We start from the raw sequence: 14677 nt of genomic DNA, 5'->3' as shown, positions 1-14677 counted from the left end.
TTTGACCTATTTTGTGCATGCCTATGTGCCATCCACTCCGGGAGTGTGGAAGTCAGAGGACAGCCTGAACGAGTCCACAATCTCCTTCCACCGTGTGGGTCATGGAGATGCAACTCAGGTCATCAGACTAGGCAAGCACCTGTACCCACTGAGCCATCTAGAGGGATCTCTTGTGTTTAAGTGGTTTTTTAATACACATTTTTACGGGTGTGGGTGTTTTGACTGCATATATTTATTTCTATACTACGTGTGTGCATAGTGCCCATAGTGGCCAGAAAAGAGGTTCAGGTCCCCTGAGGCTGGAATTACAATTGTGAGCCACCATATGGGTGCTTAAAATTAGACTTGGTCCTCTGCAGGACAAACCAGTACTTAACCTCTGAGCCATCTTTTCAACCCTTTCTGTTTTTGCTGCTACATCCCTAGCAGCTTGGGGCCTGAAATGCTATGTGAGGGAATGAAGAAAGGACAGACACACAGTGAAACTGGGATCCGGTGGCTTCTCTAATGCTATGGCTGCAACCTGGACCCTCAGCTATTTATTAAATACAGCACAGCTAGTCTTGGTAGGAAGAATCTGGGGGTGAGCAATCCTAGCCTGCAAACACCAGGAGAGGAAGCCAGATCTGCTAGCCTTTGTACACTGGTTGATTATCTGGAAGCCATCATTCTGGAACTCTAGGGAAAGAGTTGCCGTTCCTCCTGAGCCTGGTTCATATAGGTAATTGATTAGACAGGTTTTCCAGGGGTCAATTGGTCTTGGACTCCTGTGCCCAGATTAAGATATACATTCAGGCTGGACTCTACCTACTCAGGGCTCCCTCTGCTTGCTTTCTGTCTCTGTATAGCCCTGGCTGTCCTGGAAGCTCTATAGACCAGGCTAGCCTCAAACTCAGAGATCAGCCTGCCTTTGCCCCATCAAGTGCTGATTCAAGGGGGAGGGGTATACCACCAAACCCAGCTGAAAAACTGGCACTCCTAAAATACATTTCCTTTTATTACTGTAGTGATTAAAAACTAAAACTGTTATAAATGTTGCAAAAATAACTGGCAGATCATAAATTTATTGATAGGAGGCAACAAACTAAGTGTTGCTGGGTGATGGTGGTGCACAGCTTTAATCCCAGTGGTCAGGAGGCAAAACCAGGCCCATCTGAGGCCAGCCTGGTCTACAGAGTGAGTTTCAGGACAGCTAGGGCTACAGAGAGCAACCCTGTCTGGAAAAAATGTGGGTGACATAAACCTATATAATCCAATGTCCTCTTCTGGTATGTCTGTGTCTGAAGGCAGCTACAGTGTACTCACATATATAAAATCTTTAAAAAAAGAAAAAAGACATACAGACAAAATAACTATACACATAAAAATAAATTAAAAAGCAAAACAAAACAATCCAAAACACCACCTAAACACCCAAGAGCCAAAGCTCATCTGAAGTCAGCCCCCAGAAAAGCAAGTTCAAATGTAGACCCACAAAGCTTTATGAACGTATTCCTCAGAGCTCATATGATTTTTTTTTTAAATAGTCTAAGTATCTGGCCCAGGGTGGCAGCAAGCTCATGACTGCCCCTGCCACAGCTGCTGGGAGATTGGATTTTTCGGGGAAAAATTAAGAGTAGCTGCTCATCCTTGCTCCCAGTAATCTTAGGATTCCTGGATTTTTACGCTATTTCTGTTCCAAGCCTTAAAATAGCAGGCTTGGCACCAGTTAGTGATCAGTAAGTGCTAGGGGCTGCAGGGTGACTCTGTCAGCAAAGTGCTTGCTGCAGGAGTTCAATAAAAGAATACACAGTAAAGATGAGGGATGTGCATCTATACTCTTAGAGGTGGAGGCCAGGTCCCTGGAGCTTGTCAGGCACCCAGGCCCCAGGCCAATGACAGTCCCTGTCTCAAAAGACATGGACAGTGTTCCTAAGGATGGTACTGAAAATTGTTTCCCATATGTACCTGAACACACACACACACACACACACACACACACACACACACACACACACACAAATAAATGCTCAATGGAGTATGGACCTGGCTTGGGATGACCACGACCTCTTAGGATCACAGACCATGGACGGTCTAAGCCCTGACTCCTAAACTGCATACCAGGAACCATCTCCCAGTTTTCTCCCCACCAAGGACCACATGAACTGGGAGTGAGACAGTGCCCACAAGTCACCTAATGAAATGAATGACAACAGAGTCCTAACAAAAGGCACCAAATGAGGGAATGTGCCCACTTTATTAAAACAGCTGGCCTGCAGGGCCAAACCCACCCTTACAAGCAAACTACACACACCACTAAAAGCCAGCATAAGAACTCCCCATACTTAGAACCCTGCCCCCAGGGTGGGAGAGGCAGGGGGAGTGAGCTGGCCTCACAGAGGCCTCATAAATAGTAGGTCACTGCCAAGAGATGCACAGGGACTAGACAGGGATCTCTGGAACAGCCTATATCATGCAGCCTCCTGTGTCTTTGAGGACCTGGGCTCAATATCCAGTCGGCACACAGGGCTGTCGTATACCATCTGCAGGTTCACCTTGTGGCCCACCAGTTCTCGGATGTTATTGATGCCATATTTGATCATTGTTGGGCTGAGAGTGGAAGGAACAGGGTTTAACACTGAGTCAGATCAGGCTGTTTTCTGCTTCTCAGAGACTCCCTCCCATCTTTCTCAGAATGAATGCCAAAGTGTTCCCCCACGGTGAACATGCTGTACCACTGGCCCAGTCTTACCTCCCATTCTCCCCTTGTTCATGCTTAATCTAGCCTCAGAGCCTGAGTACTGGCTGTGCCTGGTGCCTGGTACACCCTGCCAGATGCCTTCACTGCTCCTCAGCTTCCATGACGCCTTCCTTGATCACCTCATCTAAGTCTTACTCTGTCTTCTCTATAGCACTCCCTGTCCATTCATATCTGGCCTTCTGAATCTCCTTATTGGCCATGCTAGTCACCATTCCACTTCCACTAGGATCCGTGTTGCATGGTATCGGGGAAACATGCCACAATGTTCACAGCTCAGGGCCAGGCACAAAACTTGGCATTCCTATTACAGACTTGTCAGAGGAATGACAATGGAACGACTCAGTGGAATCATCCTAAGTTCCAACGAGGCACTCACCGTTCCAGGGAGAGACCCCAAGCAATGACAGACACATTCTCAGGGAGCCCCATAGGCAGGAGCATCTCAGGGCGGAAGACCCCAGAGTTGCCAACTTCAACCCACTTCTTTAGACCTGTGAGGACAAAGGGAGGCATGTGGATGATCCTGCACAGAGAATGGGAAGATAGGGTAGGAGACTGGCAAAGAGGGTGACCCAGGCAAGTGTGAGGTCCCTTAGACCTCCCTCTGTATGAGTTCCCCATCCCTGACCTTGGTGGTAGCTGAACACTTCCATGCTGGGCTCTGTGTAGGGGTTGTAGGCTGGTTTGAAGCGCAACTGCGTGATTCCTGTAGGGGTTGGCAGGGCAGGCTGATGACCTCAGTGTCACCCTCCCAGGCCCCCAAACACTGCCTGCTTGTGCTGGCTCGACTGCTCACCCAGCTTGGTGAAGAACTCCCTCAGCACACCCATGAGGTGGCCTAGGGTGAGACCATGGTCTGCTATTACACCCTCAATCTGGTGGAACTCCGCCAGGTGCGTGGCGTCCAGCGTCTCATTCCGAAACACACGATCAATAGAGAAGTACTTGGCTGGTGTAAACGGCTTCTGAGGAGGAGGAATGATGGCCAGGCCACGCCTGGCGCTGGCATGGGTCAGAAGGTCTACAGGACAGTACCAGCCACCCACCTGCCCAGGCCAAGCTGTACCTTCTGGGCTAACTGGTAGAGGGCGCGGGCGCTGGCTGCTGTGGTGTGTGTGCGAAGCAGGTTTTTCCGGGCCTCTTCCAGCTTCCAGGTATACTTGTAGCTTCAGGAGGAAAAGCAGGAAGTCTGCCCTGTGGTCCTGGAACCCCAGCCTCCCGCCCCTCTCCAGCCAGTCCTGCTTCTGCCTCACCCCTGTGAGCCGTAGCCACCCTGGGAGTGGGTCCGTTTCACGCGCTGGACATAGCCCATTGGAAGCTGCAGGGCCTCAGCTGGGTCTAGGCAAGACAGAGTCTCGTGGTCAGAGTCACTGCATGCCCGGTATGGCTCCATGGGAGCTCCTGAGCCCCGGCATTCAGGGTCACCTGGCTCTCCTCAGTAGCTGACCTTTCCCTCTCCATCCAGAACCCCCTTCCCTTTGCTTTCCTCTTCACTGTGTGAAAGCCCAAGTTTCCCTCTGGCTCTGACATATTACCTCCTGCTCTGGTCTCCTCTCATTCCTATGTGACCATGACCTGCAGTCACAGGGCCACCAGCTGACATTTCAGCCTCAGGCCCTTTGCGCTGGCCTCCACCTCTAACTATGTCATATAGTCCTCTTCCCTTACTTCTTGTTTTTTTTTTTCTTGATACTTGATCTGACTGTAGCTCACTATGCAAACCAGACTGGCCTTGAACTTAGAGAGCCATCTGCCTCTGCCTCCCAAATGCTGTGATAAAAGGTATATGCTACCACAACCCAACCTTGTTTAAGACTCAAGCAACACGTGCTTCCAACCTCCCCTAGCCCTAGAGGCACACATTAGTATCTCCAGTGGTTTTGTTTTTTTTGTTTGTTTGTTTGTTTGTTTGTTTAGTTTTTCAAGACAGGGTTTCTCTGTGTAGCCCTGGCTGTTCTGGAACTCACTCTGTAGACCAGGCTGGCCTCAAACTAGAAATCCTCCTGCCTCTGCCTCCCAAATGCTGGGATTAAAGGTGTGCGCCACCACTGCCCGGCTATCTCCAGTGATTTTTAACCCCTTGTCCCACTATATAGATTCTTCAGGAACTATCTAGTCAGGAAATGGATCTCCCTGGGGTGAGGGAATTCTGTCCTACTCAAAGCTATGACTCAGTTGGTAACAGCCATCTTAGCATTCAGGAGGATCTTCAGGGAGGCCTCGAAGTATGTGACTTTTCCCCAATGTTTCCTGGAACCCAGGGCCTTCCTCAGGTTTAGCAAGTGTTAATCCACTAACATGCACCCCCAGAAGCAAATGAGCAAAACAGTTCTTTTTTTTTTTTAGGAACTTACAATTTTCCCCTCAGCCTCCTGAGTAGTCCTGACAGGAAAGAGCCACCAACCATATCCACCTCAAATGTGAACTTTTTGGGAATGGTAACAACATAGTTTTGGTTCCTGTAAGTCTTTTGCATGTAACAGCTGTATAGCATTAGGCAAATGATGTTCTTTCTGTGCCTCAGTTTCCTCAGTGGTAAATGAGGGCCAACAGTACCACAGTGTATGGTTGGAAGGTTCAGAACAACGGAGCAGAAGGTGAGCTTTGGGTACCATGACAACAGCAACACCATTGCTGCTACATTGGCACGGGTACTTAGGAAGCTCATCTGCTCGCTTCAGAGGCGAGAAGACAACCAGTCTGAGAAGCCATTCATTTCAGAGAGATCAAGGACAGTGAAATAGGGAATGGCCTGTGACAAGGGACAGAGAACTTGGGGACAGAAAACTTGCCAACATGCAGGAAATCCTGGATTCCACATTGTGGCTACATAGTAACTTGTAGGCCAGCTACAGAGTGGGACCCTGTCTTAAAACAACTCAAAATAATGAGGGAAGATTAGCACTTCAAAAGCAGAGGCAGGAGGACATGAGTTCAAGGCCAGCCTGGGCTACAGTGGGGGACTCTAGCTGAAAAAACAAAAAACAACCAAGTTAAAAGTGGAGTGATGTGCATGTCCAGAACCAAGAAAAATAAGCTTCTATTTAATGGGTCTTTTTTATTTTTCAATTGTGTGTATACCTTATCTGTGTGTGGTTGGTTGTAATGCACATGAGCTTGTGTGCCTTAGCCCAGATGGCAGATTCCTTGGAGCTGGAGTTAAAGGCTGTTGTGAGCATCAAATATGGTGCTGGGAACTCAACTAGGCCACATATGTGCTTCAGTTTAGTGAAAAGGATTCTGGCCTCAAGTAAACACTGGAGGGCTTACATGATAGTGAGGGGGAAAGGACAGAGCCAGGGTGGAGTTTGATTACCTATTTATGCTAAGGACAGATAAAATCCAGGTTCCAATATGCCACACTCTAGCCCTTAGGTGGCATTAAAAATCTTGGACATGAGGCCAGGCAGTGATGATGCATGCCTTTTATCCCAGCACTCAGGAGGCAGAGACAGAAGCGGGTGAATCTCTAATTTTCAGGTCAGCCTTGTCTACAGGGAGTTTCAGGACAGCCACGGCTACCAAGAAACCCTGTCCCCAGGGGGAAAAAAAAAAACAAAACAAAACCCTGGGAAATGCTGGCGTGGTGGCCCATGCCTGTAGTACAACCCTGGGACATGCTAGGCATGGTGGCCCATGCCTGTAGTACAACCCTGGGACATGCTAGGCATGGTGGCCCATGCCTATAGTACAAACACTAGGGAGGCAGAAGACAGTGGATCTTTGTGAGTCTGAGGCCAGCCTGGTCTACATAATGAGTTTCAGGGCAGCCAGTAGAATTCTGAATAAAATGAAATAAAAATGCATTGTGACATATACCTTTAAGCCTAGCCTTAGTAGGGCAGGGAAATCCTTGTGAGAGCCATGTCTACATGAGCTCTAGACTAGTCAAGGCCACATAGCAAAACCCTTTTTCTCTATAAAAACAAAACAAAAGAACTCTGAGTGATTGGCCTAAACTGACAGAGCCCCCAGGGCAGGTCTGGCAAGTTCAGAAAGCAGAGCCTAGGCACTGTGGGGAGAGATCACAGTGGAGGACGGGACCAGCTGGCCACAGGGAGGTCAGATCTCAGTTTATAAAATACGATATATCCCTTCCCTAAAGCTTTATCCAGACTTGAGACTTCTGCTACCACATTGGCCAGGCTCCCGGGCTACCAACCTCGCAGGAAGAAAGTATCATGTTGGTCACGTGCTGGGTGCTGCTGAGGCTGAAAGAGTGCATCAAAGTTCCAGAAGGAGCTCTCAATGAAATTGTCCGTAGGCATCTCAGTGAACCTGCAGGAGACATGACTGACTGCCCTGCTGCCCTGTGTCTGGTAGCTTCCAACCCCCATCCCAGGCCCTGTGCTCACCCCATCTCCAAGAAGATTTGTCGGAACTGAGAGCGGACCTTGAGCAAGGGGTGCAGGTGGCCACTATCTGGGAGCACACCACGGGCAGAGAAGTTGTAGGGTTTGAAAGGTCGGTCCCTCCAAGAGCCACTATGGGAGATTCAGGGTGTAAAGGCGTGAGGAGAGCTGCCCGACCCTCCCTGACACCCTCTCAACTCCCCTCTCCCTACCTGGAGATCATCTCTGGGCTCAGCTCTGCCTCCTGCTTAGACACGCTTGTGCTGAAGGCCTTGCCCTTGCTCACCCAGTAGGTTTTCAGGATCCTGTGAACACAGGAGGAGAAGGGACATTAATGTCATCTCCAGAGCCATTGGATACTAATCCCAGAACCAACTATGAAATCACTCTGGTTTTAGGTTGTTGTTGATGTTTTAAAAGATTTCACATATGCCACACTGACCTGGAATTTGCTATATATTCAAGCATGACCTTGAACTGATTCTCCTGCATATGCCGTAATTATAGGCCTACATCACACCAGGATTATGTGGTGCTAAGGAGCAAACTCAGGACTCAGTGCACAGCAATCAACTAAGCTACATCTTGGAACCTGCCTTACTTTGTTTTTTGTTTTCTCTAGAGAGGATCAGGTTACATAGTAAATGCTGACAATGGAAGCTTTAGGCATTAAATGACAAAGTGTCTTTATCTACATTGGGGTTTTTTTTTTTGTTTTGTTTGTTTTTGACAGAAAGTTGCCATGGAGCCCTGGCTGACTTGCAACTCCTTTGTAGACCAGATTAGCCTTAAACTCACAGATCCACCTGTCTCTGCTTCTTCCTGTGCTGGGATTTAAGGGTAATTAATGACCATGCCCAACTGCTTTTTCTCTCTCTGGTGGTAGAGATCAAGCCCAGGGCCTTGGGCATACCAGGCAAGAATCTTACAAAACTGAGCCATACCGCCAGTTTTGTTTTTATTTATGTGTATTGCCCATGTCTGTATGTTTGTGTGAACGTATAACACTTGTGTGTGTGTGTGCCTATAGGGGCCAGAAGAAGGTATCAGATCCCCTGGAGCTGTTCTTAACACAGGCATTAGAGCTAAAGTGGCAGACAGTTTTGAGCTGTCCAACATGGGCACCAGGAGCCTAACACAGTGGTTAGGAACAGCAAGAGCTCTGAACCAGAGACATCTCTCCACCGCCCCAGCTTTTAAAAAGTACTTTAAGAGCCATTATCACATTCATTTGTCTGTTTGTGTGTGTGCAGGTGTGTGTACATGTGCAGCTCATATGTGGAAGTCAGAAAACAACTTCAAGAATAAGTTCTTTCCTTCTGCCATGTGGAAACCAGGGATGGAATTCAAGTTAGCAGCCTGGTAGCAATACCTTTAGTCACTGAGCTATTTTTCTGACCTTCATTTTTGTCTTTTTTTTTTGGTTTTTCGAGACAGGGTTTCTCTATAAAGCCTAGCTGTCCTGGAACTCACTTTGTAGACCAGGCTGGCCTCGAATTCAGAAATCCACCCTGCCTCTGCCTCCCAAGTTCTGGGATTAAAGGCGTGCGCCACCACCGCCCAGCTTTTTTTTTTGAATAGGTGTTTTATATAGTACAGGCTGGCCTTGAACTCCTGATCTTTCCTCGTTCATTCTGCAATATTTATTGTCTTCTTTTTTTTTTTTTTTTTTTTTTTAAAGATTTATTTATTTATTATATGTAGGTACACTGTAGCTGTCCTCAGACACTCCAGAAGAGGGAGTCAGATCTCATTAAGGATGGTTGTGAGCCACCATGTGGTTGCTGGGATTTGAACTCCTGACCTTCGGAAGAGCAGTCGGGTGCTCTTACCCACTGAGCCATCTCACCAGCCCCATTTGAAACTTTCTTATCTGGCCACTACCCTTCTACCTGTTCATACAATTATTTGTTCTATAAACAGTGAGAACATTTATACCAAAGTCCATTCAAGTAGGACATGATATCAGCAAAGTATTGAGGGTTTATTTTGGGTTAGGATCTGTTATTCCACAACCCTATGAGAAGCTATTTTATTTTTTGGTTGTGAGGCTAGTCTTTAACGGCTGAGACATCTCTCCAGCCTGAGAAGGTATTTTATAAGTAAAGAAGCTTAGCTGGGAAAAGCCAGGTAAGTTGGCCACAGTTATATAGCTAACTAGTTGCAGAGCCTAGACTTTCCTACATCCCCATTTCTTTTTGTTTGTTTGTTTTGTTTTTGTTTTTGTATTTTGTTTTTTCGAGACAGGGTTTCTCTGTGCAGTCCTGGCTGTCTTGGAACTCACTCTGTAGACCAGGCTGGCCTCGAACTCAGAAACCCACCTGCCTCTGCCTCCCAAGTGCTGGGATTAAAGGCGTGTGCCACCACTGCCTGGCTCACATCCCCATCTCTTTAATGTTTTTATGAGACAGGCTTCACTCTGTAGTCCAGGCTGGCCTAGAACTCACAATCACCCATCTCAGCTGCACGTAGTCTGCCTCAGTATGGCTTCACTTGAGTGACATATGAGCAGGAGTTTCATTGGCTGACTGCCTGGAAGGTAACAGAAAGCCATTGCTTAGCAGCAGGTGCAGCAAGAGCAAAGGCAGAAGAGTTGCCTGAGCTCAGCACAAACTAGAAAACCCTGAGTAAGGCTGGGTGTAGTGGTTCTAGTCTCTAATCCCAGCACTAGTGAGGCAGAGGCATGAAGATCTCTGCAAATTTGTGGATAGCCTGAACTACATGTTGAGTACATGAACTACATTAGGCTAGCCAGGACTACATAGAAAAACCCTCAAAACCAAGAAACCAAACAACAAGCACAGTAACAAATCCTGTGTAAAGGGGTTTTGGTGAAGACTGACAACAGCAGCCACTGGGTGTGGGCTAGGCGGCTCTCTCCCTTCATCCTCACGCACACAGGTAAAAGGGCCTAGCTGCAGCAGCCACTTACACTTCCGTCAGCAGCTTCCTCTTCCTGAGCTCATTCCGTTCCTTTTCAGCCAGCTTCTCAGCCTGGCCTGCCTGGACCAGCTGCAACCGCTTCTGCACTTCATCCTCTATACTGTCCACCTGCCACAGGACAAGGAAATGAGGGCGGTGTCTGTCCCACTCGTCTTTGCCTCCAGCCTGCGGGGCCATCTCCCTGCAGGACTCACCACTCGGAACACCCGGGGCCCGTCGGCGGCACTCTTGTCCACTCGGATCCACTTGTTGGACATGGCCTTGCTGAAGCCCACCTTGCCGCTGGGCAGGTGCTAGAGAAGTGGAACTGTGATGAGTGCTCTTTTCCAGGGCCACTTGCACCCCATCCCCTCCCTGGACCCCAGCCCGGCCCTACCATGAGCTCACTCTGCACCAGGCCCTCGAGAGGGATGCTTCTAAACACACGGGCCTCATGGCTGCCCTCCCGGGCAATCTCCTCACCCTCAGTAGTCAGCTCCCAGCACTTGGTAGAACGAAGCTCAGCCTCAATGACCTGCAAAGAAATGAATGGCACAATGTTCAAAACCACCACCACCCTCAGCATTGGGCCAGAGATTCAAAGACAGCCTCAGAGCTGGAGACACGTCTTAGTAGTCAAAACATGCACTGCTTTTACCCCAACCACATAGGGTGGCCCACAGCCACTGCTAACTCTAATTCCATGGGCTCTAACTTCTCCAGCTTCCAGGAGTATTTGCACTCACCTGCACATATGCACGCACACGTGTGTGCACCACACACACAAAATAAATCAGCACCTTTAATCTCAGTAGTAGGGAGGCAGAGGCAGGTAGACCTGGTACACTTATCAAGTACCAGGCTAGTCAGGGGTACAAAATGAGACCCTATCTAAAAAATAAACTAATTAAATTCAGAGGGCAGTCCCAAAACTGTGTTACATCTCAATGTTACTACTTTTCATATGTTGGGGAAGAGAGAGGACAGAGGATGGAAGAGGGAGAGAGTGACTGAGTGAGTGAGAGGGAGCGCGAGGGAAAGGCATGTTATCTCGGTTTTCATTCAAGACTTTGCTTTACTATATATCCCAAGAGGGATTCAAATGCCTGGACCTCTGTAATCTTCCTGCCTCATTCTCCCGTTTTGGGACTATTGGTTGCATACTAATGTTCTTATCTGAAACAATTCTTTTCTTTTTTTCAGATTTCTTCTTCTTCTTTTTCTTAATTTACATGTATGTGGGTGCGCCTGCATGGGTTTATGGACACCATCTACCCTTAGGATGGAGAGGCCAGAGGCTTCAGATCCCTTGGAGCTGTGATTAGTGTGGATGCTAGGACCCAAACCCAGGTGCTCTGGAAAAGCAGCCAGTGCTCTTAATCACTGAGCCTTATTTCCCGCCCCATAGACAAACTTTTGCTTTGTTTTGGAGACCAGGTTTCTCTGTGAAGCCTTGGCTGTTCTGAAACTTGCACCCTAGACCAGGCTGGCCTCAAACTCGGAGCTCTACCTGCCTCTTCCTAACAAGTGCTGGGATTGATGGCATGGCCACCACCAACCCGGTTCAGACAAGTTCTTTTTCAGTGCTAGGAATGAGACACTGGGCATGCTAGAGGAGCCTTCTGCCACTGCAGCACACCCTGAGCCTTTGTGCCTTCCTCTTCCTTCTGTGTGTGCAGTGTGTAAGCACATGGGATGAACAGGTACACATGTGCTTGGTGGACAGAGGAAGCCAGTCACACTCTATCACCCTTTGCTTGTTCCCTTGAGAGGGTCTCACAAAGAAACTCGAGCTCACCATTTTTCATCTACGCCGGTACCAAGCCCATCCTAACAACCCTTCTGTCTCCAGAGCTCCAGGTTACTGGGCTCGAGAGGCCATGCTGAGCTTTTACACATGTGCGTGGATCTGACTTCAGGTCGTATGCCAAGTGCTCCTTCTGACTGAGCCATGTCCCCCTAATCTTGTATCTTGACTGCACATGTCTTTCATCATTTATACACAGGCTGCTAAAAGCACTTTTCTTTAATTTTACAGAAAGGCTTGAACAAATGGCCTTTCTATAATATACCAAAGTATACCCAACTCTAACTCCTAAACCGATGCAGTACTTGTTTACAATGTAAAGGCTTGGGCTGGAGAGATGGCTCAGCGGTTGAGAGCACTGACTGCTCTTCCCGAGGTCCTGAGTTCAAGTCCCAGCAACCATATGGTCACTCACAGCCATCTGTAATGGGATCCAATGCCCTCTTCTGGAGTGTCTGAAGACAGCTACAGTGTACTCATATAAATAAAATAAATAAATCTTTAGTCGGGTGGTGGTGGCACACGCCTTTAATCCCAGCACTCGGGAGGCAGAGGTAGGTGAATTTCTGAGTTCGAGGCCAGCCTGGTCTACAAAGTGAGTTCCAGGACAGTCAGGGCTACACAGAGAAACCCTGTCTCGAAAAACCAAAAAAATAAAAATAAAAAAATAAAAAATAAATTTAAAAAAATAATAAATCTTTAAAAGAAAAAAAAGAATTTAACGGTTTAATGGCAAAGATCAGGGGAGAAAAGAATATCGAAGTTTATTTTAAATAATTGGCTGAAAAATAAAATCAAGAAAGCCATGAGCCGTATCCCTGGCACCTATATCATATTCCCCATCTATCCACAACACTGAGGACTGCAGTGTGTACAACTAGTGACGTTTGCTGGGTCACTACACTAAGCACCAGCTGTCTTATGTGCAAGACCCAAAAACAATGTCAGCATCCTAAGATTATGGCAAGGACTACAGAACAGAGCTGAACTTGAGTACAGAACTTGTGCTCAAGAAATAAACAACCGAGAGCCTGGCCTCATGGATCTTGCTTCCTGAGTGGTCCACAAATCCCTCGTCATTCATTTCTTCCTAGTATGTTTGCCAATGCTGGAAGGATGGGTTTCCTCTCTGCCCCTCTTCCTTACCCTGAATCTTGGGTCACCTGCCTCCCCATATCGGACACTATGCCCTCCAGTTTAGGGATGTTCCAGCCTCAGCTCTCAGCTCCCCACCCCAGCTCTCAGTTTAGCCTGGTATTCCTTCTGAAAACTAATACAGAGAATACAATCTGGCTGGCTACAACTCCTAGTATAGTTCTCCATTCTTCTCCTGAGATAAAGACACACAAAGCAGGCTGTGCATGGTGGTAAAATCGTGTAATCTTAGCTGTTGGGAACCTGAGGTAAGGAAAGCTCGTGAACTCATACACAGTGAGTTCAAGGCCAGACTGGACAGTGAGGGCCTGTTTCAAGGTTAAAAAGTATCCCAGCATTCGAGAGGCGGAGGCAGGTGGATCTCTGTGAATCTGAGGCTGGACTGGCCTACATAGTGGCTTACAGCATATCCAGGGCTATGTAAGGAGACCCAGCCTGAAAAACTGAACAAAGACAGTAAAAACCTACAAAAAATTTTTAAAAAGAAAAAAGTACAAAGTGTGGTGGAGAGGTGCTTCAGTGGTTTAAGAGCAATAGCTCCTGCAGAGGAACCAGGTTCAAGTCCCAGCACCTACATGGAAGCTCACAGCCATCTATGACTTAAGTTCCCACCCTCTTCTGGTTTCCTCCAGCTTGTGGTGCACATAACTTAGGCAGGCACACATATATACATAAAAAACAATAACTCTAAGAGGGTGAGTATTGGTGGCATAAGCCTTTTATCCCAGCTCTCTGAAGACACATGGATCTTGGTAAATTGGAGGCCAGCCTGGTCCAGATAGCAACCATATTTTTAGGGTGTAGCTTTTGACTAGCAGCAGAAGGCCCTAACATGGAGATAAAAGGGGAAAACAGGAACCTTACAGAACCATTTAATTCTGCCCTGATGGTCTCTGCGGCCTATAATCCCACACCAATGCCCTGCCACTGATGTCTTGGATGCCATCGTTTTCCTCCATTGGCCTCGAGTCAGTTTCCATCTGTACCTGATCCCGGCTCTCTGTCCCGCAACGCTAAGTCAACTGTCACAGCTAGTTCTCTGAGCCTTCATATCACTCTGGTCATTTGTGTTTCCCCATTAGATTGCAACCCCTTTCCGGGAAGCGACTCGTCTTGTCACACCCCTACATGTGCCATGTTTTCGCCTTAACAGACATTAGTCACTTGAGAAACGAAAACTGTTCCAGACTTCCCACCAGCGCACCCCACGGTGCACCAGCACGTAATGTCCCTTCACCAGAAATAATGGGGCTGCCGGTATGAAAGCGAGGCCGAGCCGCGGCACGCCTGGACTCACCTCACCCAGAGCTTGAAGGCTCTTCACTGCGCCCACCACCGCCTGGTGCTCCACACCCAGCTGCGTAGCCAACTCCGCGCTGTCCAGACCGCCATCAGCTACCTCCAGCCGCCGCAGCAACAGCTCCAAAACGGGATTATCCGCCATGGCTACTCCCAGCGTGCTTGGCGTGTGCAGGCCGCCGGACCTGACTAGGGGACCGGAACTGGAACCGGAAGTCGCGATAGCGCGTGCGTTGCCATTTTTAGTGTGGCGCAAAGGGCGACTTGGAAGCTGGTCGTCGCCATCTTAAGTGTGGCAAATGAGCCTCAAATGTACTTAAGGGATTCAGGATGCTGCATGTAGTTTGACCCCAGTGGCTTTTAGTTAACTAGTGAAGTCAATTTGATGACTTGAAGGGCAAA

At 48.1% G+C, this 14677-nt stretch overlaps 1 protein-coding gene and 1 non-coding gene across 4 annotated transcripts; both read right to left on the bottom strand.

The window, feature by feature from the left end:
- Positions 1–2197: 2197 nt before the first annotated feature.
- Farsa (phenylalanyl-tRNA synthetase, alpha subunit) lies at positions 2198–14486 on the bottom strand. 3 transcript variants are annotated; one of them, XR_387772.4, is made up of 13 exons: positions 14274–14486; positions 10412–10549; positions 10230–10328; positions 10025–10143; positions 7305–7397; positions 7096–7224; positions 6903–7018; positions 3994–4078; positions 3807–3906; positions 3537–3736; positions 3369–3446; positions 3117–3231; positions 2198–2589 (listed from the first exon to the last, which is right to left on the bottom strand). XR_387772.4 is itself a non-coding variant. In NM_025648.3 (13 exons), exons 1-13 carry the CDS (start codon positions 14418–14420, stop codon positions 2451–2453), a joined length of 1527 nt encoding a protein of 508 aa, NP_079924.2. In that variant the 5' UTR covers positions 14421–14469; the 3' UTR covers positions 2198–2450. The 3 variants fall into 3 exon arrangements, 1 of the variants encoding a protein (NP_079924.2); NR_152751.1 differs by having other exon boundaries at positions 3537–3705; positions 10498–10549; positions 14274–14469; NM_025648.3 differs by having other exon boundaries at positions 3537–3705; positions 14274–14469.
- Positions 3447–3508, bottom strand: Mir7069 (microRNA 7069). Its single transcript, NR_106037.1, has one exon. It is a non-coding gene; the product is annotated as a microRNA 7069 (primary transcript).
- Positions 14487–14677: the final 191 nt, after the last annotated feature.

Source organism: Mus musculus, chromosome 8 (genome assembly GCF_000001635.26).
Source record: "Mus musculus strain C57BL/6J chromosome 8, GRCm38.p6 C57BL/6J".
Classification (NCBI taxonomy): Eukaryota; Metazoa; Chordata; class Mammalia; order Rodentia; family Muridae; genus Mus; species Mus musculus.
The sequence above is the reverse complement of the archived record's forward strand: the minus strand, read 5'-3'. Positions and strand labels throughout refer to the sequence as shown.

Excerpts from the sequence above, each read along its gene's own strand:
- Farsa (NM_025648.3), bottom strand. The coding sequence starts at position 14,420 with ATGGCGGATAATCCCGTTTTGGAGCTGTTGCTGCGGCGGCTGGAGGTA. Across the intron at positions 3,447-3,536 it reads GGAGTTCTTCACCAAGCTGG|GAATCACGCAGTTGCGCTTC; the intron begins GTGAGCAGTCGA and ends CAACCCCTACAG. Across the intron at positions 3,232-3,368 it reads AGTGTTCAGCTACCACCAAG|GTCTAAAGAAGTGGGTTGAA; the intron begins GTCAGGGATGGG and ends TTGTCCTCACAG.